This window comes from Vigna unguiculata, chromosome 11 (genome assembly GCF_004118075.2).
Source record: "Vigna unguiculata cultivar IT97K-499-35 chromosome 11, ASM411807v1, whole genome shotgun sequence".
NCBI classification, from domain to species: domain Eukaryota; kingdom Viridiplantae; phylum Streptophyta; class Magnoliopsida; order Fabales; family Fabaceae; genus Vigna; species Vigna unguiculata.
Genome location: NC_040289.1, coordinates 589427 through 612470, shown reverse-complemented (window position 1 = coordinate 612470; position 23044 = coordinate 589427). Strand labels below are relative to the sequence as shown.

The following is a 23044-nucleotide window of genomic DNA, read 5'->3' as shown; positions in this document are numbered from 1 at the left end:
CATAAATATGTACCAATATATTACAAAAATATTAAAAGGTTATAGAAATTAGAAAAAGTTTAGATTAAAATTACTTTGCAATATTATTGTGTTTGCATGTGTTATTATATGATAGATGTTAGGAGGGATGACAATGTGAAGAAAAATTTTTAGCTCGTTTATACGTCGTAGGTTTGCATTTGGCCTACCAAATTTGTAAAATTGACTTAAATTCTTAAAATTTGATTACACCAATATAACACATTGTGTTTGTTTCTTTTAAACAATATGCTCATTCATTTTTTTTTTCTATCCATTCAAAAATAGCTTATTTATTTTCATTTATTTAGTCCATTCAAAAATAATTATCTCATACTTCTTTCTTTATTTTGAATCTAATTCAAAACTATTTTTATTTTTAATAAATTTATACTTCAAAATTATAAATATTATTTATTTTAAAAAATTAACTTATAAAAGTTATTATTTCCACCAAATAAATAAATCTCCCTACAAATAAAAATCCAAATATTACGCGTAACAAGACTAAGAGATTGACCTAAATTTTTAATGACGAGCAAGTCAACCAATATATATATATATATATATATATATATATATATATATATATATATATTTTATTTATTTTTTCTTTTTTTTGGGGTCAGGGACGAGCCATAGCATCTATTACCCGTCAATGTATTTGTAATTTTGACCAAATTGTGGGCCAAAAATTAATTCCCAAAAAAGGATTGACGGTGACCTTTTCAAAAATAAATTTCAATGATACTAATACAAATAGTGTCTTTTAAAATTATAAAATATTATATATAAATTAAAATTTTCAGCTGAATTTTTAATATTTATTTTTAAAATATATTGATATATACTAATTTTAATATTTTTAAATATTTAAACTTTTTAATATATAAAGAAATCAATACATTTTGTTTGAAGACAGTAAGAAAATATCACCAAAGAATTTGAAATATATGTGTTGTAAATTCTTATAAAATTAAATTAGGTTGTTGACTTTTCTTGCTAGCATAGTCTGTTTTTTAATACTAAATTATATAATTTTTGTATCACTTTCTAGGAAATTCGTTGGCACAACCTAGCCCTGCAAACATTGCTTTGAAGTAATTAAGACTCTGGTTCTTAGAAACTTCATGTTCAAGTGTATAATCATGAGTGTATAAGTAAACTCTTCTTCCTCTAGTGTTTCCAAATACATGTATTATCCAATCAAAGATTCAAAAGATCAATTTCACAAAAATGAGCAATGTTGAAGGAAATGATACACTGAGTACTCTTTATGAGGTTTCATTGAGAGGTAGTGTTTCTGAGTTAGAAACTCTTATTGGAAGAGACCCTCTTCTCCTTCACAGAATTTCCTTAACATCATTCACTGAAACTCCTTTGCACATATCAGCTTTACTTGGCCACCTTGATTTCATAAACTCCCTTCTCACTCAAAAACCTCAACTTGCTCTTGAGACTGACCATTGCAGACGCACCCCTCTTCATCTGGCTTCTGCAGAAGGCCATGTAGAGATTGTTCATGTTTTGCTGCAGAAATGTGAAGATGCATGCTTGATGAGTGACCAAGATGGAAGAATCCCTCTTCATTATGCAGCTATGAGAGGAAGAACAGAGGTTGCAAGACAGTTGATTAGTGGAGCAAAGTCAGAATCTGTGATGGTGTTTGATGGATCAGGAAAAACTGTGTTTCACCTTTGTGTTGAGCACAATCACTTGGAGACTTTGAAGACACTGGTGCAAGTTGGAAATGTCAGAGAGGATTTTCTGAACTCTGGAGACTTTCATCATGGAAATACCATTCTCCATTTGGCTGTTATGTTCAAGCAGATTGAGGTATGTTATTCCCCTTTTCTTTTATCAGCTAAGTTATCTGAGTTTTATAATTCATCAGGGTTTTTTATTTGGCCCTTTGTCTTCAAATTTCCATCATTTGTTCCTTTAAATATAATACTTGTTTTCAAGGTTTGGAACACCATTTTAAGTTATCATTTGAATGATTAAAGAAGTGAAACTAGTCTCACTACATTGAAATTCAACTCATGTTTAACAAAGATGACATGAACATGGTAAGATTTGCATGGAAAATAGTCCCTAAAGCAATAATGGAATAGTTGTCTTGCCTTGACTTGATTTGATTTTTCATCACACTGCATAATCTTATGTAATAAACTTAATTAATGTTCGGTGTATGTTCTTAGAGTGTAAGGTACTTGCTCTCAATATCCAAAATAAAAGAAGAAGCAAATATTCAAAACAAGATGGGTTACACTGCTTTGGACATGTTAGATCAGGTTCCAAAAGACATGAGAAGTCTTCAAATAAAACTAATGCTGGTGGATGCTGGATTCAAGAACAATGAAAATAACCAAGTACATCATCCACCATCTGCATCAATCATAGATGTTCCTCCATCAAGAACACAGAATCCAAATGAAAAGTTTTGGAGTAACTCTTTGAAGCGTGTGAACAAGCTCTTACAGCTTAAGAGTGGTAGGTTGGAAGAAATGAGAGGGATGTTGAGTTTGGTGTCTACAATGATCTCAACCGTGACCTTTGGTGTTGTGATGAATCCACCAGGTGGTGATTTAAGTATACATCCGCTGTTACGAATGCAGTATGAAGAAATGTTCACAAGTTTCTTAACGATGAACACTATCTCTTTCATTGCATCACTTGGTGTCACTCTCTTACTTATAAGTGGAGTTCCCTTAAAGAATGAAGTCACAATGGGGCTCTTATCAGTAGGCACAGGTGTCTGTCTAACATTTCTTGTGCTTACTTACATATATGCTGTGCCTTTGAACAAAAATCTGCATTTTGGGGAAACATTTTCTGTGTTGTTTTCTTGGCTTGGACTTGTTGGGGCAATAGTTGTGTTTACCATAATTCGTGTAATTTCTAAGCTAGCGAAAGTTTTGTAGCATGGAGCTAAAGGTGGTTGAAACCTTGTCTAGAACATATTGTTTACAGTTTCTCTCTCCTTTGTTTCTATTTTTGTTCTGTTTCTACCTTTAAAAAATATTTAACACTTTAAAGAATCATAAATATAGTTTTTTTTCTTCTTCATTTTTCTACTTTCAGTCTGGTCCAATTCATTAAGAGGAAAAAAAAAATCAGAAAACAATAAACAATTTTATAATTAAAAAAAGAAACGTATAAATAAAGTGATCTCCATGCCAAAACCCAACTCATTAATTTCTGTATACTTACTCTCTTGCAAAAAAATAAATCATCAAGATTCAATTCAAACACATCCATGTTACCCCAATCTTCATTGTTAAATAGTTAATTACATCAGGAGTATCATTAGTTATTTGTATTTAAATCACATCTAGACCCTACTCTGATGATCAAATTACATAAGCATTTAAATTACATGTATTACCTACATTTCTGCTTGCACTGAAGATGAACATGAGTACAACACTTATAACAGATGAAGCAAATACATCATTTGCTTACACTGATGTTCAAATTACATAAACACTTAAATTACATATACTACCTACATTTCCGCTTTCCTGTAGATGAACAAAAGACTTGGAACAGATGAAGCAAATACATCATTTGCTTTGTTTAGAAGCAACTGTTCGCTGAACAGTTGAAACACCATCTACAAATTTTGTCCGGAAAAGAACATTTGCGTTATTGAACATGCCTTCCTTCAAGGAAACCACAATAAACTGCAAGTACAAATAACCAAAAGAAATGAGGTCAATGGAAATGAGGAAATAGCTGGAGCATTGAAAATAGTCAAGAGAGTGAATTAAAAAAACTTTGTAACAGCTGAAATATTTTCAATTGTTTTTAGTGAAAAAAAAGCCTTCTGAAACTAGATGAACTTTATAACATATCATTCATGAAAAATAAAGTTGACAACCAAAATTTCACATGATCAAACATGTTCTCTTAATAATTTTTTTAACCTGAAATAAGAGATTCTTGGCAATTATATTTTTAGAATTCGAAAGACAAAATTGCAAGACATCACACGACAATATCAACAATTTTACTCTACCTGAGAGTGTGGAAAGTGAGCCTTTATCATTCTCCCTATGTTTTGTGTGTGGCTCAAATCAAGAGCTGCATCAACCTGCAAGAATTAAACAAGAAACATTTGGCCCAACCACAATCATTGTTTGAATTGTATAAAAAAGACAGTTCCCGGTGTAAATGGTAGAGAAATAAGATAATGCATTTTAATGCATAAAACATAAGACCATCTAGTACACAGATAATCATCCCGTTCTCTCCACTATATGGTCTCAATTATACATTTTTCGATAATGGGTTTATCTGTAGTAATCTTACTGTAAGGTTTGGCTTGAGAGGAGTGCTATAATACGATAATATACAAAATTATCCAATCATACCTTCGGATTTTTTTGCGAATTAGCTCTCCTATTTCGTCCTTTTCTCTTGACATCAGTTACCATGTTTTCTGATCGTATCACAATACACTTTCCTAATTACTTGGGATTATGATTAGTAAAGTAAAGGTTAGTGCTCTAGGATGGCATCTCTGAGGTTGACATATCACTGTAAGTTCCACTGGAACAATATTATCACGGGGAAGGATCACTAGCACTGAATTTTATAGCAAAATACAAACATTTAAACAAACATATTTTTAGTTAAATATATAGACATGCACAAAATGCATTAAGGAAAAATTGAAAAATAAAAACAGTTTGTTCGGGATAAGTTATGTGCCAAGCATGCATCAACAACTCAGATCCTAAGGTTTTTTGTAGGACCCCACCAGTGTATATAGAGGCGAACTTATATGATTTCAGTATTTCACTGTAATGAATTCAATGCAGTCTATTTGTAAGTACTTTAACAATAAGATAACTGCCATTCCAAAAAAAAATTACAAAGAAAAACATACCTCGTCAAGGATGTAAAGTGGAGCAGGTTTGAACAGAAGCAGTGCCAGAATCAGAGAAAGTGCAAGCAGTGATCGCTGACCTCCACTTAATTCAGACAACGACTGCTTCCACACACTTCCAAATGCAACACGAACCTCAAGACCGTCAAGGAAGCTGCCTCCTTCTGGAGGTTCTAGCTTAGCCATTGTTCCCGGTAATAGTGTAGAAAAGATAGACCCAAAGTCCCTGGATGAAAAGAATAGAAACGTGATACTCAACCAGTGTATTAAATGGATCATTTTTTTGTGAAACCCATTCTGTTTTTAACAGATTAGATTACATTTATTTCCTTAGGGATATGACTTTCTTTTATATGGCACCGAAGTTGGATTACAGCTTTACTTAGTCTCCGTCCTGTGATCCTATTTTTAATGCGAGTAATGAAAATATCACTGTCCAAAAAATTCTATACTGGATTGACCTCTTGACTATTTGATCACAACGGATCTGACATCATGTTAACTCACTCAACTATCAAAAAGCTAATATATACAACAAACATAAATAGAGTGGCTCAAATTATACTAAACAATTAATAACTCACTTATTTACTTTGACCCAGGTAACATTTAGTGTCTCCTTCTTCTTCTCATCTAGCTCTTCGATCACCTTCTTGATTTTGGACTTGTCATTCTAGGCCAGAAAAGAAAAGAAGAATAAGCACTTACACAAGAAAGTTAAAAAATTGTGAAAATAGTTTAAAATTCACCTCAATAATATTTTTTTTGGACATCAAATCATTGTACTCGTCCTCTGCCTTCTCAAACATAGCCATCACTTTCTTGTTTACCCTTTTCTCAAGCCTTAAGTATGCAAAACAATAAAATACAAGAGTGTTACTACAATAAATTAGGACACATAATTTTAGTAAGCACATTAGTCAATATAGTAGAGTTTCAAAGCATCAGACCCAGATTGCTCAGCCTGAAGCTTTTCAAGCTGTTCCCTTGATTTACTTGGATCACAGGAAGAAAAATCATAATCTGTCCCACTTCTACCAAACAATTGTTTTTCAGAAGCAATCCAAGCATGCTTCTCAATTAATTTATCTACTCTGACAGAGCAGTCTTTCTGTTCCATCTCCATTCGTTTTACCTGGAATAATAGAATAAAGAGATGATTTTTAAGCACTCAATTTCAAGTGTTACAGGCAAGAGTTGTTAAAATGTTACCTCATTTTCCATCCTCTTCCTCTCTAGATTACTCTCAGTAATTTTATGTTCAAGCTTTTGTTGCTCTTTAATGATAGCACTGATTTCCTTATCACGTTCTTTCATTTTCAGGCGAACTGATTTCAGCTCTGATTGAACTTGATCCAGATTATCCCGTGCAGCAACAACCTATAGCACATAGGGTTGAGAACACAATCGTGCACCACAGAAAGAGATCTAATAAACATAAATACAAATACTTACTTTGGATTTTTGCTCTTCTACATCGGAGGCAAGATTGCTTATTAGTGTTCCCAATGATTCTAACTGATTCTGCAAGGATGCTTGCTCCTGGATAACAGCTTCCATTTCCATTACAAGTCTCTCCTTTTCACTATCATGCCCCTAAAAACCAGAAAGCAACCAATTAACTTTTAAACTGTAATGATTATTTATGGTGCATTTGGTAAGAAAGAATTAGAGGGGGAGGAGACGGAAATTAGTTGGTGTTTGGGAGGGGAGAAATATGTTGTAAATAACTGTAGAAATTGTAGGATTAGTTGCACTATTTCTGACCCAGTTCCATTTATTTATTTCTCTCTCCCCTTGTCTCTTTTCCATTTCTCTTCAACTAAACGCATTTAACTTTCACTTTATTTTCATCTATTTATACTCATATTTTTTTATTTCTATCATCAGTATTTCTTTCTTCTATGCCAATATTACTTGGTTAAACTATTTGTGTAGGTTATCATTAATTCTGAGCGCTGAATTTTTTGAAAATGTATCCGTGTTTTTTCTTCAACAAGCTACAAACCGCATTCCCCATCTAAACTTAAGATCGGACACATGATTTCTTTCATTGTAGCTACTAGCTGATTCCACAATCTATATCAATATTGCCCAAGATACTATTTTATTCATTCAAAATTTGTTCAGGCAGATGGGCGTACATCAGGCCAAAAACGCATAGAAGTTCTAGAAATTCGTTTATGGTACTTTCAACAATTATTGAAGGCAGCATTGTCAAATAAGGGAACACATGCAAGCAAGCCAATAGAAAAGCATTCTCAAGCGAACGGAATAAGAATGAAAACTACTTTCAGTAAGTGTTAAATATTGGCTCATGAAAAGCTCCATTACATCTACGTTATACTGAAATATCCAGCAGACCATCACAAGAAACCCAACCTTTTGTCCCAACATGATTTTGACTCATTCTAACAACAGGAGTTTTACATGTACTAACTATTTTGACCCCTCATCCTAGGGTTTGTCTTTATTGAGTTGTACTAAATCAGTTAAAGGAATCATATGATTTAAAAAATAATTTTCAAACATACCTTCAGATCTTTTAAAGATGACTGCATTTGAGATTTTATAGATTTTATCTTTTTCTCCAATCCTTTTAGTCTACTTTCTCTGTTTTTGTCATGGTCTTTTATTGAATTCTCAAGAGATGAAACAGTTTTGACGCAGTCCTCATACAAAAGTTGCTTGTCATTGATTGTCGATTTTGCTTCATTTAGCTCCTGCTCAATCTTCTTCACCAATTCTCCAAGCTACAAAGAAAAATGAGAAGGTGATTGGGGGTGAAAAGGAGCAGACAAAAGGGGTGAATAACACAGAAAAATATAACTAAAATTACATGGAACTGCAATGTTTGTTCATAGATCAATTTTTGAGAAAGAAAAAGAAATAAAAACCTTATGATGCTCATTTTGCTCAGCTCTGCTCTGAAACAGTGTAAGGTCGTACGACTTCAGTTCTAATTGTGCTTTGAGATCTAAAAATTTTTTCTGAAGCGGAAGAAGCTTTGAGATCTGGATATCATGATAAAAGACAAACCAAAGATTTATGAGATTAAAATTACGTGGAAAATCTGAAAAAATGATCTCATACAAAAAAATGGGCTTAGAAAAATGACTAAGCTTCAAGATTATCAAAAGTAATAAATACCAGAAACAAATGCGTACTAAAAACTATGAAGTCAAAAGGAAATCATATTGTGTTCAGATCCATTCATATACGCACCACGTATTTTGCTTTCTAACTCTTTAAACATGGTCAAAATACTCCTAATAAGGCTTGGGGAACCATCCTCCCACGATGTAACTTTTGAGGTTATCTTGGATCAATTCCATTTCTAACAGATGCTAAGCAGAAACGATGTCAGACGAACTAGCATGTATTCTTATCCCCACTAAAATCCTTTTTCCTCTCACCACACCATTTCTCATATGAGCAATGAAGCTCCCAATCCAAAAATATTCGAAGCACGGACATAGCTCTTCGATGACATATCCGACATCAACATGTGTCAAACACTTTGCCGAAGAGTTGAATTAGAGAGAAAAAATTGTGACTTCCAAGAAGGTCCAACACAGCATTAGAAGTGGAAAAGTCCGAAACTTGTTCTGTAAGTTTCTATTTCTCCTTTAAACAAACGAAGTGTCTATTTCTCTTTACCTTGTATTGAGTTTCCACTTTTTTTTTTTTAAATTTGCTTTTAGATGAACCTGAGCTACAGAGTGTCTTTTTCAATAATGATGATCAATAAGAGGAGGAATGTTTTAAATGAATTAGATTCTCTTTTAACTTTTTGGATTTCAGATGAATGGATTACATCCTTTTTTGTACTAAGCAACAATATGTTCAGATTGTTATATTTGAGTAACTTTTGTATACATGATTTTGAATATAAAAATCTCCACTGTGGATTTAAATAATTGTTGATGATGCATGCAGATTATAGGTATTTAAGTGTCCGTGTCATGTCTGTGTTTCATAGCTTAAAATTCTTCCATTTCTTGAAATTTTCTTCATGTTGAAATTGAAACTTTACTTATTACGAAACTTTATAATTGAAAGCTCTCTAAAGAGCTATTTTCTCTTTTCCCATAGCCCACAAACTTTCGATTCCACTGGATAATATTATTGTATTGGCCCATTTTTAAGTCCACCAATTCTCCTGGTGTTGGCTTGCTGATCTATTTTAGAAAGTCAAAGTTCCCAACAACATGAAATCTCTTAGTTGGACCACCGTACATAACAAAACTAATAAACAATATCTAGCAAATACCCACAATAATACCCTAGAAAATAGTTTCATGTTTGTGTTTTATGCTCTTCTGGTTGTGAAAAAATTAACAATTTATTTTGTATATTCAACCCTAGCTAGATACTTTTAGGTCAGACGTTTATGATGTCTTGAGGAAAACTGAATCTCTAAAGAGAGCAAGTTATCATATGCTTTAAGGCCAAATAAGGCCAAAAACCTAAAATACCCTTTCTTTTGAATAAAACAATGTTGTACTTTTTTGAGGTCCTGACCTAGTACTAGTAACCATTTTAGAAGTGATTTTAATAGACATATGGTGAATTTAATTAATTAATGCCTTGTTTTTTCGTATTTTCTTTCTAAAGGAGGATTTGTTTCACCCCTGCTTCTTTATTTGTATTTTTCTCTACTCTGGTGATTTTTCTAAGAAAAAATAAACATGATAATGCATACTATCATTATATAGAGAATCTTCACTACCCACCATTAATTATAACAAATAGGCGGCTTTCAATGCAACAAAAGGGAAACCTACCTGCATCTTTACTTCAAGTAATTGACCCCCTACCCAAATAAATTATAGGCTAATCATTCCTATATTTAAACTTGCAAATGCAGTAGCAGAAAAATAAAACAAATATAAAAATACAATGTAAAATCGCATATGTTTTCAAAGTTTCCATATAATTCTGGAAAAAGAAGGTCTTCGGAGTCTACCTTTGCCTCGATCTCTGACAACCTTCTTTGATGCACTGAGAGTTTTGACTCAGCCTCAGCCAAAGCATGAAGTCGTCCCAACAAATCACCACTTCCCCTGTTACAACAAACCCGTCACAACATGTCCAGAAGTATACTGAATTGCTTAAAATGACATCAGATACAAACATTGAATAACTAAGTGGCTGCATCAACTACTAGAAACATAACTCCTTTAAAGTAAAGTATATAAACTCTTTAACGTTGTAAAAAACTCTATTCTATTATGCTTTACTGATCAGTGTATTGGACAGAAAACAATGTGTATTCTGGTATAGGACCATACTTCCTGCTTCCACCAGTCAGAAGACCCCTTGGTTGAAATATATCTCCTTCAAGAGTGACACTTGTTGTGTAAATGTCCCTATTAAATGCCACCTATTAGACATCCAACAAAAAAATGAAAGGGAATAAGACTTAGATGATCATGTGGCAGATTAGAAGAGTATGATTGTAAAAGGCATAATATCAATACACATCATAAATCTAATGCCAATTGTAACTGAACATTAAAAAAGGTCCATCACTCGTTACCTCCTTTGCAGCATCAATGGTTTTGCAAACAAAGGTTGAACCAAATACATATTCCATTGCACTCTAGCAACAAACATAAAATTAAGTTAGAAAATATGTAGTTTAAAAAAATGAATCAAAACCGGAGCACCAAAATTTCCTGATCACTGATCAAGACAACCGACAAGATAATATGCAAGAGCAAAAATAGAGAACATTATTAGAAACTTCAAGTGGTATGAAAAATGCTCAGTAACGATGTAGTGGGTACCACAGCATGATTAAAAAAATAAATTGCAATTCAAGAAGCAAACCTTTAATTCTTCTTCATAACCAACCAAAGAAAGGGCTACTTCAGCATTCCCCTTGCCCACCTTAAATGGAAGTGGAAAATTTCTTCAGCTTCTACTGACGAAAAGTTAAGTACATAAAGTAATTTAAAAAGTAAAAAATTCCAGTGACCAACCAGTCTAACAGCAGCTTGTTGAACTCTTGAGGGAACGGGATGGGATTGTATTTTGTTCAGAGGTATAATTGTCACTCTTCTTCTAAGATTTCCACTTTGTAGTAGCTGCTTTCCAGTATTTTCTGTGTCAACAACAACATTATACAACTTTCCACCAGCTGTAACCTGAAAATGGTAAAAATTCAGGGCTTAACCTAAGAATTTTCATTCATAAATTTAGGTACAAGTTATCACGATATCCAACCTCTAGGGCAGTCATTGTGGAACTATCCTTTACTTTGATGAGTTTTGCAACAACACCTTTCACCTTTGACCTCTCAAAGTTCTTGACAGGATCACGGTAAGTAAATTCAACATTGGCCAGGTAAGCTGAAAGATTGCGTATCTCATCCTTCCACTTTTGCACACAGTCCATCTCAATCGTACGCTCCTGTAAGTTATTTTACAAGAGCATTTACTTAAACAAGACTTGTATAAACATTTTTAAATTCGAAAGAAACTAGCAGAAGATCAACCAATCTAACCTTTTGTAAATCCTCCATCTCACCCTCTTTATATGAAAGAGACTCCAACTCAGTTCTTATATTCTCCACATCTTTTTGTCTGGAGTTGAGCTCTCTTACGACAGCATTAGCTTCTTCACGTTTTGACTTTAATTGATTTGTTTTTTCCTTCAGTTCCTTTTCACAATGGCTAATCTTAGCTTTCAGTTGTTTCAATTCAGTCTCAGCACTCCCGACTGCTACCTTTGCATCCCTTAGTTGATCCTCCAAGCACTTCTCCTCATTACCACTGCTTTTGCCGGCTAAAACACCCTGTCAAAATTCGAGCAACAGCATAAAATAAGCACCAAAAGAAATCCCACTGATAGACATCACAGAACCAGACAACTTTAAACCAGTTACCTGGTATTCTTTTTCATGCTCCTCTAGACTCTTTGTAAGCTCGTCAACTGTATTTTTCAGACCTGATGCCCCCTCTTCAGCCTTTTTAACAGCAGACGCCTTGTCATCTACAGATTGCTTCAGCTCTTCAATGTTTTTAACAATCTTAAAACACAAACGATTCAAAAACCAAATATTAGCTTCTCAAAATAGAAATAACTCAAAACATTAGTAGCAAAGAATTGGCAACAAAATCTTCAAATTGAGCAAACAGTGAATTTAGAACAGCACTGACATACATTTGCTCTGTTGGCTTCTTCACTCCTCAAAGAGTCTTCTTTGTTATTTAATACAGACGTTTCCCTCACAAGATTCTGGGAAAGCGCATCTACCTTCTCTGAGAGAGATTTCATTTCTCCACCCATGCTAGCTTCCTTTTCAGCAGACAACTGAGCTATTTTGGCCTCCATTTCCTTCATTTCCACCTGATTTGTTTTGACACCAGCATCAATCTCAGCCATCTTGCCTTTCACTTCTTCCACCTCCAAAGCAGCATTGTCTTTAATCCTCTCCGCTTGAACATAATCATAAGCAATACAGAACCTTCTCAGCCTATCTAAGTCTGCATTGCCATTAGCCCATTGCATGTACTGTGTCTTTTCTTTCCTTAACTTCTCTAGAGCAGGCAGTATTTCTTGATCAAGAAGATTGTTAATCTCGTCAACCTTACTCTGCTTCTTCTCAAGTGTTTTTAGAGCAGCCTCTTTCTTTGTCTCGTACATTCTCGTCCCTGCAGCTTCCTCAAGCATAGACAATATCTCTGGCGGTTTCATATTCAAAACCTTAGTGATCCGCCCTTGCATTATAAGGAAATGTGGATTATTAACATTTAGCTGCACTGAATGAAAAAGGTTCTGAACTTGACTAGGCTGTGCAAGCTTCCCATTGATCAAATATTTGTTCCTTCCCCCGACAACAATCTGCATTGTACCCCAATACATAACACAATAAACAAAACGATAATGCATACAGTTAATCATTGGTAGTTAAAATTTCCTTTTAAAATGGAATGGCCTCTCAACCCAAGAACAAAACAAAACAACTTGAAACTTATAAGGTAAACGCAGTGAATCAATCGAAGAAGCTTCTAAACTTAAAACCCCCCAAAACAAGATTAATTTTCCATTTTAAATTATAATTTAATCTTTTTATGGTATTAAACATAAGTTAAATACTATTTCAATAAAAATTTGTTAAGTTGGTCGTACATAACTAAAGCCATCACTATCATAAGGAAAAAAAAAGAAAAATCAAACTATTAAACTGAACCCATAATTCTATCTCGCCAAATAACATAATGATATGTTTGCATAAGAAACAAAAAAAAAAGAAACGCAGATATTGATACATTCTCATTTTTATTAATTTAGCTAAAGATAAAATTAATAAAAAGGAGAGAAAATTTTATCCTTAGCAACAAAAATTCAATTATTTACTTCCATTCTATTTTCGCATCATTTCAATTGTCAAAATTCCCTCCATCCCCTCACTTTTCTTCCTCTCAAGCAAACAAAGTCTCTAAAAATGGAATTAAGCATAAAACATGAGATAAATAAACCTAAAATGTAGAGACAACTAAAAAAATATGAATTGGAGTTGATGGATTTCAAAAATTAGTACGGGGCCCTATATTCTAACCAATGTTGTGGAAACCAGTCCAGAATCAATGATCATTTGGTCATCTATTAACCGGTTTACATTAAAGAAGATTATATATATTATACATAATTTGATAAATCTATTAAAATTATTTATCATAATAAAGAACTAATATATGAAATAACAAAAGAAATTAACACAATATAATTCTACAATTCAAATTTTAAAACATCAACACCGTAAAGTACATAATATCCAAAATCAAATTCTTAACAACAAGAAAAATTCTTCCAAAAAACAGTAGTGTATAAATAGTTAATATATCTAGGCAATCACTGTCACTTCTTAAGATTTTGATTACTTACTAAGTTGATTATTGATTTCGTGTAAAAAGGATGTGAAGATGCATAACAATTCAAAACGATCTTTCATAAGATAAACTCAAGTACATCTTGAAAATTCATCGACAAAAGTAACAAAATACCTAAAACCCAAAAGACGAAATACGACTAGGTCCCCAAATATCAGAATGGATGATAGAAAAACTAGATTTACATTGTAATTGAGACCTTTTAGGAAAGGCAGATCTAACATGTTTGTCTAGTTGACATGACTCACATTCTAAGGTTTGGAAACCACTAAGTTCAGGACACATTTATTTTAACTTGGACAGATGAGGGTGACCAAGTTGATCATGTAACATTGGCAGACATGTAGTATTTCTTGGTTTCAGGAGAGTAACACCGATGCCAATTTTGGAGTCAGGAATAGCCCAAGAAGACACATTTGAGAGCACGAGAAGAAAGCTTTTCAAGACCTGGAAACATGTCGTGAACAAAACATACACAATCAAAAACCCGAGGAGAAATGTGAAAGAGAGGGGTATCTGGAAACAAGATGGAGAAAGGGACTTTATGATTCAGAGATGCAAGTTGTTCATGTAATTAGAACTTGAGATGACTGTGTCAAGTTGTTGGACTTGAGGCATAGGTAGTTTCAGCCTGAGAAACATTGGCAATTTTGGAGAAAAACCATGTAAAGAGTAACAGTTTTCCTAAGTGTGACACATCCTTTTGCAATACGTGCATTGAGAATGCTCGCGACCTCCACATTTACCTCCTCTAGGTCCACATCCTCCTCTTCTTCGAGTTACGGTCATAACAGATGGTTCTACTCGAATAGGAGATTCTAGAGTTTCATATGAAGCGTCGACTTCTAGAAACATCCACAGGTCAACCATGACATGATCTCCTTCACGAATGAAGCACAATCAGTCGTGGAAGACCTACAAATGTTTCTAAAAGTCGACACTTCATGAAATGAAGAGGCTGGATAAATACTATATGGTGATGATTCTTCGTGCCATTCATCCAGACTTCAATCACATGAAAGATCAACTTCCGACCTCTCATGAGGTCCCTTCCATGGACACCTTGATCCAACGCATGATTTGTTTCCCAAAAGTCCCAACATACGAAACTCTAGAATCTCCTGTTCGAGTAGAACTAACTGTTATGGCCGCAACTCGAAGAAGAGGAGGACGTGGACCTAGAGGAGGTGAATGTGGAGGTCGCGGGCGTTCTCAATGCACGTATTGCAAAAGGATGGGTCACACTCAGGAAAACTGTTACTCCTTACATGGTTTTCCTTCCAAAACCGCCAATGTCTCTCAGACTGAAACTACCTATGCCTCAAGTCCAACAGCTTGACACAGTCATCTCAAGTTCTAAGTACATGAACAACTTGCATCTCTGAATCATAAAGTCCCTTTCTCCATCTTGTTTCGAGATACCCCTCTCTTTCACATTTCTCCTCGGGTTTTTGGTTGTGTATGTTTTGTTCACGACATGTTTCCAGGTCTCGAAAAGCTTTCTTCTCGTGCTCTCAAATGTGTCTTCTTGGGCTATTCCTGACTCCAAAAATGGCATCGGGGTTACTCTCCTGAAACCAAGAAATACTACATGTCTGCCAATGTTACATGATCGGCTTGGTCACCCTCATCTGTCCAAGTTAAAATAAATGTGTCCTGAACTTAGTGGTTTCCAAACCTTAGAATGTGAGTCATGTCAACTAGACAAACATGTTAGATTTGCCTTTCCTAAAAGGTCTCAATTACAATGTAAATCTAGTTTTTCTATCATCCATTCCGATATTTGGGGACCTAGTCGTATTTCGTCTTTTGGGTTTTAGGTATTTTGTTACTTTTGTCGATGAATTTTCAAGATATACTTGAGTTTACTTATCAAAGATCGTTTTGAATTGTTATGCATCTTCACATCCTTTTTACAAGAAATCAAGAATCAATTCAGTAAGTAATCAAAATCTTAAGAAGTGACAATGATTGCCTAGATATACTAACTATTTATACACTACTGTTTTATGGAAGAATTTTTATTGTTGTTAAGAATTTGATTTTGGATATTATGTACTTTACGGTGTTGATGTTTTAAAATTTGAATTGTAGAATTATATTGTGTTAATTTCTTTTGTTATTTCATATATTAGTTTGCTTGGAAGGGTTCAAGTCATATGCGACGCACATCGTGGTTCCGGGCTTCGGCCCGTTCTTCAACGCCATCACCGACTTGAACAGTTCAAGAAAATCGAACGTATTGGAGGTTGCGGGCGTCCTCAATGCACATATTGCAAAAGGATGGGTCACACTCGGGAAAACTGTTAGTCCTTACATAGTTTTCCTTCCAAAACTATCAATGTCTCTCAGGCTAAAACTACTGAGTCCAAGTTCATGTTCACTGAGGACGAGTATCAAGAGTACCTACGCCTCAAGTCCAACAGCTTGACACAGTCATCTCAAGTTCCAAGTACATCAACAGCTTGCATCTCTCAATCCATGGAAAGTCACAATTTATGGGTAATTGATTTCGGTGCTTCTAACCACATCTCTAGTAATACCTCCTTGTTCTCAACCATTTCATTTCAAGACAAACCTCATTTTATAACCCTGACAAATGGCTCTAAAACTTCCTCAAAGGGAGTCGGTTGAGTCATCTTGTCTCCCTCCTGAAATCTAAAATTTGTCTTTTTTGTCCCTAATTGCCCCTTCAATTTAATTTCCTTAAGCCAGTTAACCAAAAATGTTAAACTGTTCAACAACCTTCGATAGCAAATCTTTTGTTATACAGAAGTGTGGTTCAGGAAGACAGATTGGAGAAGGATATGAAGCAAGAGGATTATATCATTTTGGATCTCGCTCGAGTGTCATGTGTTGCAGCCCCTAGTCCTAAAACATACACATAATGATTGTCTAGATATACTAACTATTTCTACAAGTAGAACATCAGAAATAAATTCAATATATATATACACACACATACACACAATTTATAATCTATAATTTATAGCAGTAATTGTCTCCTCCCATTTTATATTTCTGTTTACATAAAAAATAGAAATAAATTATGTTAAAACTAACTCTACTCTGATTTTAAGAGCCTAACAAATTACTTATCATCCACTCACTATTTTTTTATGTGACAACCTTTATTAGTATTTTCTCTTTACGAAATCATTCACAATTTTTTATTTTTTATGCAACCATCTTTACTAAAAAAATAAATCTTTAAAGTATATAGAGGACAAAATATCAATTTCTCACTCTTTACCCAATAGGTCCGAATTTCGTAACACCGAGTGTAACTTCCAAGCCATCATTATCCAAAAATAAATAAAAAGATTAAGAATTAAAATAGTTAACGGCTAAAAAAAATTATATTGACTTCCTCTATCCCTTTAATTAAAACACATAAATTCAGAAAAACAGCTACAAAACGTACAACTAAACCAAACACAGCAAACAAAGCCTACTATACTAGGGAAGGATTTTAGAAATTTCTAGTTAATTAATTGCTATAAAGATGAACTCATTTTCTCTTTACTTCCATCATCTCCTAATTTCAAATGTCAAAATCCCAAAAACAGCCTCAATGAGAGAGAAAAGCATCATAGGCAAATAAACCCAAAAGAAAGAGACCTATAAATACACCAGGTAAGCCCCGTTAGTGAGTGACTTGAGTAAATTATCAGAGAATTTGGTTAAAACTTAGTAGACTTCCTTGTACTCCCTTAAATATAAGCCAAAAGAATAGTATGCATAAGAGACTTCAACATAACCAAATCTATCTAATCTAAGCCTTATTTAATGGTATAATTCTTAAAACATACTTCATCTAACAGTAATTATATTTCCAACGACTAGTTTTTATTCATAATGTGATACTTTACCCCAGAAAAAAAAAATATGATTTTTAACTGAAAACAGTGAAATTAAAACAAGAATCGGGAACAAGAAGAAGAAGAAAAAGTGGGAACCTGTCTTGTGACTGTTATCTCGTGATGGCCTTCGTACCCGAGAGGGCTTCGCGACGGGTCGGAGTTGTCGAAGACGATGGAGACGGTGGCTTTGGTGATTCCGGCCTGGCCCTGCTTGTAGACGAGTTCCTGGAGGTTGGAAGCCCTAACCTGCTGCAAATTGGTGATGCCAAGAACGAAGCAGATGGAATCGAGAATGTTCGATTTTCCTGAACCGTTCAAGCCGGTGATGGCGTTGAAGAACGGGTCGAAGCCCGGAACCACGGTGCGCGTCGCGTATGACTTGAACCCTTCCAAGCAAACCTCCTTGATGTGCATGGCGAAAAGGGTTCGCAGAACGAAACGCGAAACGGCGGCGTTCGGTTGAAGGAGGACGAGAGAGAGTGAAGAGAATGAAAATTTTGAATTGGAATAATAAAAATGAGTTCTTTTGGGGATTTTGCTTTGCTTTCTCTGGTGGGTGTTGAAGTTGAGAAAGGGAATCGCAAATCAAAGGCGGGAAAATTTAGGGAAATTCAAAATGAGGCTCCGTGTCGCTATTCTAGGTTTTCTTAATTGCTGATGGTGATAATGAGATCAATTTAATTTTTATTTATTAATTAACAAATTTAAATTGTGGCAAATATTTATTTATTAATTATTAATTCAAATTTACTTTATAGTGATTATTTTTATATTCGTGTGTGAAATTAATGTTCTTAAATTATATATTTTTATCGTTCATTATCTCCAATTGGCTTATCTTTTTAAATTTCTCAATAAACCCTCTTTTAATTCTTAAATTTTCATATCTATATTCATTTTCTTATGCATATTTAAAAACATCTTCATATTTTTATACTCCTTTGTTATATTCTCTTAACTTTGGTGACTTTTTCGGGATAGAATAGTTAGTTATTTTTGGTAAAGAAAAATATTAGATGGTGACTTTGGTGATTTAATAACCAATTCATCATGATTGATATGAGTATAGGTACTAAGATGGGTAAAGTCTCAAAAGAGAACGTTTAATATGAGTCTTCCAAAAAAATGTAGATAAACATTTTTTCCTAAGTGTCATTATGTTGCACGTAATTTTTTGTGTGTGTTATAATTTTGAATTGTTTGAGATTAACTCGTAACGTTATTCTTTAAATTCGATTAGAGGTTAAAATATTATAATTACTGTAAAAGTGTTTTTGTATTCATTTCTCTTTTTAAATATATTACAATTTTTTTAAAATATATTACAACAATGAGAGATGGTTATTTTAAGGACTTGAAAAGTAATTTAGGAATAATGGTAGTTTTAATAACGATATTTCATTGTTTTATTCATATGAAGTTAAATTGTAATAGTTTTTTTTAAATTGAGTTTTATTTATAACAATCATCATTTATTTATTTATTTATTTTTCTAAACTCTTTAGTTATCTCTTTTTGAATCTCTAACTCTATCTTTCATTTATTTGAAGATCGATGTATGTTTTGTGACTGTTATAGTGTCGAGGTTAACAATCTTACCTGATCAAAATATTGACCAGAGTAAGTTCATCTTTTGTCATTTTTTTAGTCTTTGATATAAAATTTGTTGCATGTGATGATAAAGGGGTTCAAGGTGAATCTCTATTCAGTTACGATTGTAATGGTGTGTTCTAATCATTAAGGTAAAGCAACCTCTCTGGATAGAGCATGTGGAGAGTACCTTTGAAGTATAAGTAAGTCTATCAAAGTAAGAGGAGATAATAATAATTTTACTTTTGCTTATATGTATTTTAATTTATGTATTGGGTTCAATTAAGACGATGTTATTATTTGATTGGAAACTAATTTGTGATCAGCAATGGGAAGTGTTTGTAAAATCAATGGTATAAAATGACTTGTTAAAAGTGTTAATTTGTACCGGTAAATTGTTTGATTATAATGATGATATTAAATTGTGTACTTATTCTTTGGGCCATTATTTTGGGGTTGTTCAAGTATTGTTGTCATTTGGACTAAATTGATTTGTCTAAAATTGTCAAATTTTATATATTTGATGATTATTTTGAACTAAAATAAGGTTTTGTAAACGAATAAGGAACTAAAGTTGCATAAATGTCAAGTTGGACAGCCTATTTAAGTTAAATTGAGAGTTTAAATTTTGATACCACGTTGAACACATAATCATTGTGCCACTCGCAAAACTCAAACCAGGGAGCTTCAGTGATCTAAAGCTCTGAGTGCAACTATGAGACCATTGCACACTCACTTAACAGACAACTCCATAGGTTTAGTGCGTCGGTCCCCTGATCGCGTTAAGCACATCTTCACAATGAGCACCAAGGTATTTGGCACTAGGATCACCCTGTTTTGGGCTATAGGTACTATTGGTAAAATTGTTATTCTTGATTTGTTAATCATTTGATCATATTGGAATTTTGGCAAATAGTGTTTGAAATATGATTATTCATTTTGATTATTAGGATTGTCAATAAGATGTTTATGGGTCGAGAAATACATCTTACAATTTTGATATACTTAATGAAAATATTGTGTCTAGATATCATGTTAATACAATAAAAAATAAATGGTATACTATTAGTACTTTAATTAAAATATTCGATATGTGATGAGTATGGGTGAAAATAAGATACATATACATGACAAGGATGAATTAGACATGAAAATAAAAAAGTATTTGGATGTTTGTGTGAAGTGTATTGATGTCAATGTTCAAAATGAGATTATCGTGATTCAAATAAGTATTTAACTTAGAGAAAATATTTTTGTAATTGTGGTTATTTTTTTATTGATAACGGTTATTTTTATAATTTTTTGAATGAAAAATATTTTATAACTTATTTTTTTTTTCATAATAAAAAGAGATGGACACACATGCGTAGCCATGTGTTTCTACTTTTCTATATAAGATAAATTAAAACTGTATCCTAATAATAAATACACCGAAACTCAATCTTAACTATTTTATTTAATTATTATAATTTTCAACTTATATTAATTTATTTCAATTAAGCATCCCATTAATAAAATTATAGTTATGTTCATTAGTTACTATATTCATCCAAATACACATATATAATAAACATAATTATCGTAATTGATATAATTACGTGTTTTTATCAAAGTACAACAATTCATAATCACATTTAATCGTTATATCAATACACATGTTGTATAATAAATATAGTAAATTACCTTAATTGTGCATACTATTATATAGTTACATCAATTGAAAACCCCTACAACATTTAATAAAAAAAATTAAATCATACATTCAATAATACATTAATTATTTAATAATTACATCAATAACTTCAGATACAACTAAGTAAGCTATAGGAGATAAACATAAAACAAAGGTTTTGAAATGAATGATGATAATTTTATAAGAATAGTTTTGTTTAGGGTAGTAACTATAAGAAAATATTAAGAGTGTTTTTGTTTTGAAGTTCGAGAACCGAAACGTGAGTTAATTGTATTTGCATGTTTAGTATTGGGTGGATTGTAGAAAAATTGAAAAATTAAAGTCACTACGAAATAATTAGAAGACTTGTTTGAATTTTGCATAAAAGTAGACTTGTTTGAATTTTGTATGAATGTTTTAGACTCAAATTATATATCATGTTAAATTAAAAAAATATTTAATTATTATTTCAGTCATTGTTTTTGTTTAAAAATATCAAATTGGTCTTCTAATTTTTTTAAGTTTCAATTTAATCTCAATTTTTAAAAAATTAATTGTATTTTTTGTTAGATTTTTTTAAGCGAATCAATGATCTTTTATTAAATTTGATATTATCATTATATTAATTATATTGATAAAATAAATTTTCATTATTAATAACTTCAATTTTGATATAAAATTAGTGATCTGTTTCAAGAAATTTAACAAAAATATCATATTTGTTATGAATCATATATTTACCATAAAGAGTAATGAATCATATGAGTAAATGTATCAAATCAATGGACAATCATTAATTCATAACAATATTATATTAAATTTTTAAAAATTGAGATCAAATTAACACTTTAAAAAAAAAATGACTAATATAACATTTTTGGATAAAATAAGAAACCAAAGAAAAATTAAACCTTAAAGTAATATATGTTTAATCCTTCTACTTTTAAATTATTTGACCTTTAAAACCATTACACGTTATTATTCTCAATTTCTTTAATAGACATGGTTTTCTTTTTTTCATGATTGTTCACTTATTTATTTAAATTTACATGAAAACATTTTATACAAAAATTATGTGTGGAGTTACATTTAATGCCATAAATTTTATATATGAGGTTATTCTCCTCGAGTGTATATTTTACTTTTATACATTTTAAGTTGTTTATTTTTGACGTTATTTTCTTACTAGCCAATGACCTTAAATTATTTTCTTATATTTAAATATCTTAAATAATATGTGAAGTTTAAATAAATTTTATATATATATATATATATATATATATATATATATATATATATATATATATATATATATATTGAAAGATTATATTTAAATTATTATGAAATAATTTTTGTTTGGATAAACTAAAATAACATAATAACAATGACACACGTTAATACATTAATGTTTGTGTTTATACCAGTATGTTTTATTCTTTTAGTATTTTTGTTTGTAGTTTCTTTTTTTGTTTTATTTTGATTTTCAAGTCTTATTGTCATATTTTTTTTATCGGAATTTGGACTACTAATCAAAATTAATGCTATATGGTTTTACTATCTTAGCAGTGAAATTTGCATTTATCTTTTATTTTAAATTTTTTTAAATTTTGAGAAATTTTAATTCTTAATTTTTAAGAATAATAAATATAATTATTTTAATTTAATAATATTAATTTTTTCATGTGTTAAATAATCATTTATATTGACATTTGAAGATATAAACAATTAACTTCAAGAAATTTCATGTAATTGAATTAGAAGATTATATTTATTTATCTATAAAATTTAAAGATTCAAAATATATAAAAAATTATATTTACATTTAATTTTATAAACTAAAAATATATTTAACTCTTAAAATTAAATATATTATATAAGACTAACGTAAATACAGGTGCGATAGCGCTTGTGTGTACGTATTTTTTGAATTATATTAATAATTAATGATATTATAATGTTATTAAGTTAATAAACAATTAAAAGTATATTTATAAAAAATAAAGTGAAATGTATGGAAAAAATATGAGAAAAATAATTGTTGATGAATAGTAGGAGAAGAAAAAAGAAGGAGATAAATAAATAATTTTATAAAAATTTGTAAAAATAA

General features: G+C 31.8%; 2 protein-coding genes across 2 annotated transcripts; one reads left to right on the top strand and one right to left on the bottom strand.

The window, feature by feature from the left end:
- The first annotated feature begins 1097 nt into the window (after window positions 1–1097).
- Window positions 1098–3065, top strand: LOC114169434 (ankyrin repeat-containing protein ITN1-like). The gene is made up of 2 exons (XM_028054577.1): window positions 1098–1854; window positions 2220–3065. The coding sequence occupies exons 1-2, from the start codon at window positions 1255–1257 to the stop codon at window positions 2940–2942; spliced, it is 1323 nt and encodes a 440-aa protein (XP_027910378.1). The 5' UTR covers window positions 1098–1254; the 3' UTR covers window positions 2943–3065.
- Window positions 3066–3264: 199 nt separating this feature from the next.
- LOC114169433 (structural maintenance of chromosomes protein 2-1-like) lies at window positions 3265–18287 on the bottom strand. Its single transcript, XM_028054576.1, has 20 exons — window positions 17772–18287; window positions 12083–12763; window positions 11805–11948; window positions 11424–11714; window positions 11144–11329; window positions 10900–11064; window positions 10748–10807; window positions 10455–10517; window positions 10207–10298; window positions 9882–9978; window positions 7810–7926; window positions 7447–7665; window positions 6368–6508; window positions 6125–6292; window positions 5863–6047; window positions 5662–5755; window positions 5497–5585; window positions 4913–5138; window positions 4040–4114; window positions 3265–3704 (listed from the first exon to the last, which is right to left on the bottom strand). Exons 1-20 carry the CDS (start codon window positions 18087–18089, stop codon window positions 3585–3587), a joined length of 3531 nt encoding a protein of 1176 aa, XP_027910377.1. The 5' UTR covers window positions 18090–18287; the 3' UTR covers window positions 3265–3584.
- Window positions 18288–23044: the final 4757 nt, after the last annotated feature.

What these genes read in the sequence shown, in the direction of transcription:
- LOC114169434 (XM_028054577.1), top strand. Translation starts at nt 1,255, where the DNA reads ATGAGCAATGTTGAAGGAAATGATACACTGAGTACTCTTTATGAGGTT. An exon ending in TTATGTTCAAGCAGATTGAG is followed by an intron (nt 1,855 to 2,219) that starts GTATGTTATTCC and finishes GTATGTTCTTAG; the next exon opens with AGTGTAAGGTACTTGCTCTC.
- LOC114169433 (XM_028054576.1), bottom strand. Translation starts at nt 18,089, where the DNA reads ATGCACATCAAGGAGGTTTGCTTGGAAGGGTTCAAGTCATACGCGACG. An exon ending in CATCTTTAAAAGATCTGAAG is followed by an intron (nt 6,509 to 7,446) that starts GTATGTTTGAAA and finishes TCTGGTTTTTAG; the next exon opens with GGGCATGATAGTGAAAAGGA. An exon ending in CACTTTACATCCTTGACGAG is followed by an intron (nt 4,115 to 4,912) that starts GTATGTTTTTCT and finishes TAATTCTTGCAG; the next exon opens with GTTGATGCAGCTCTTGATTT.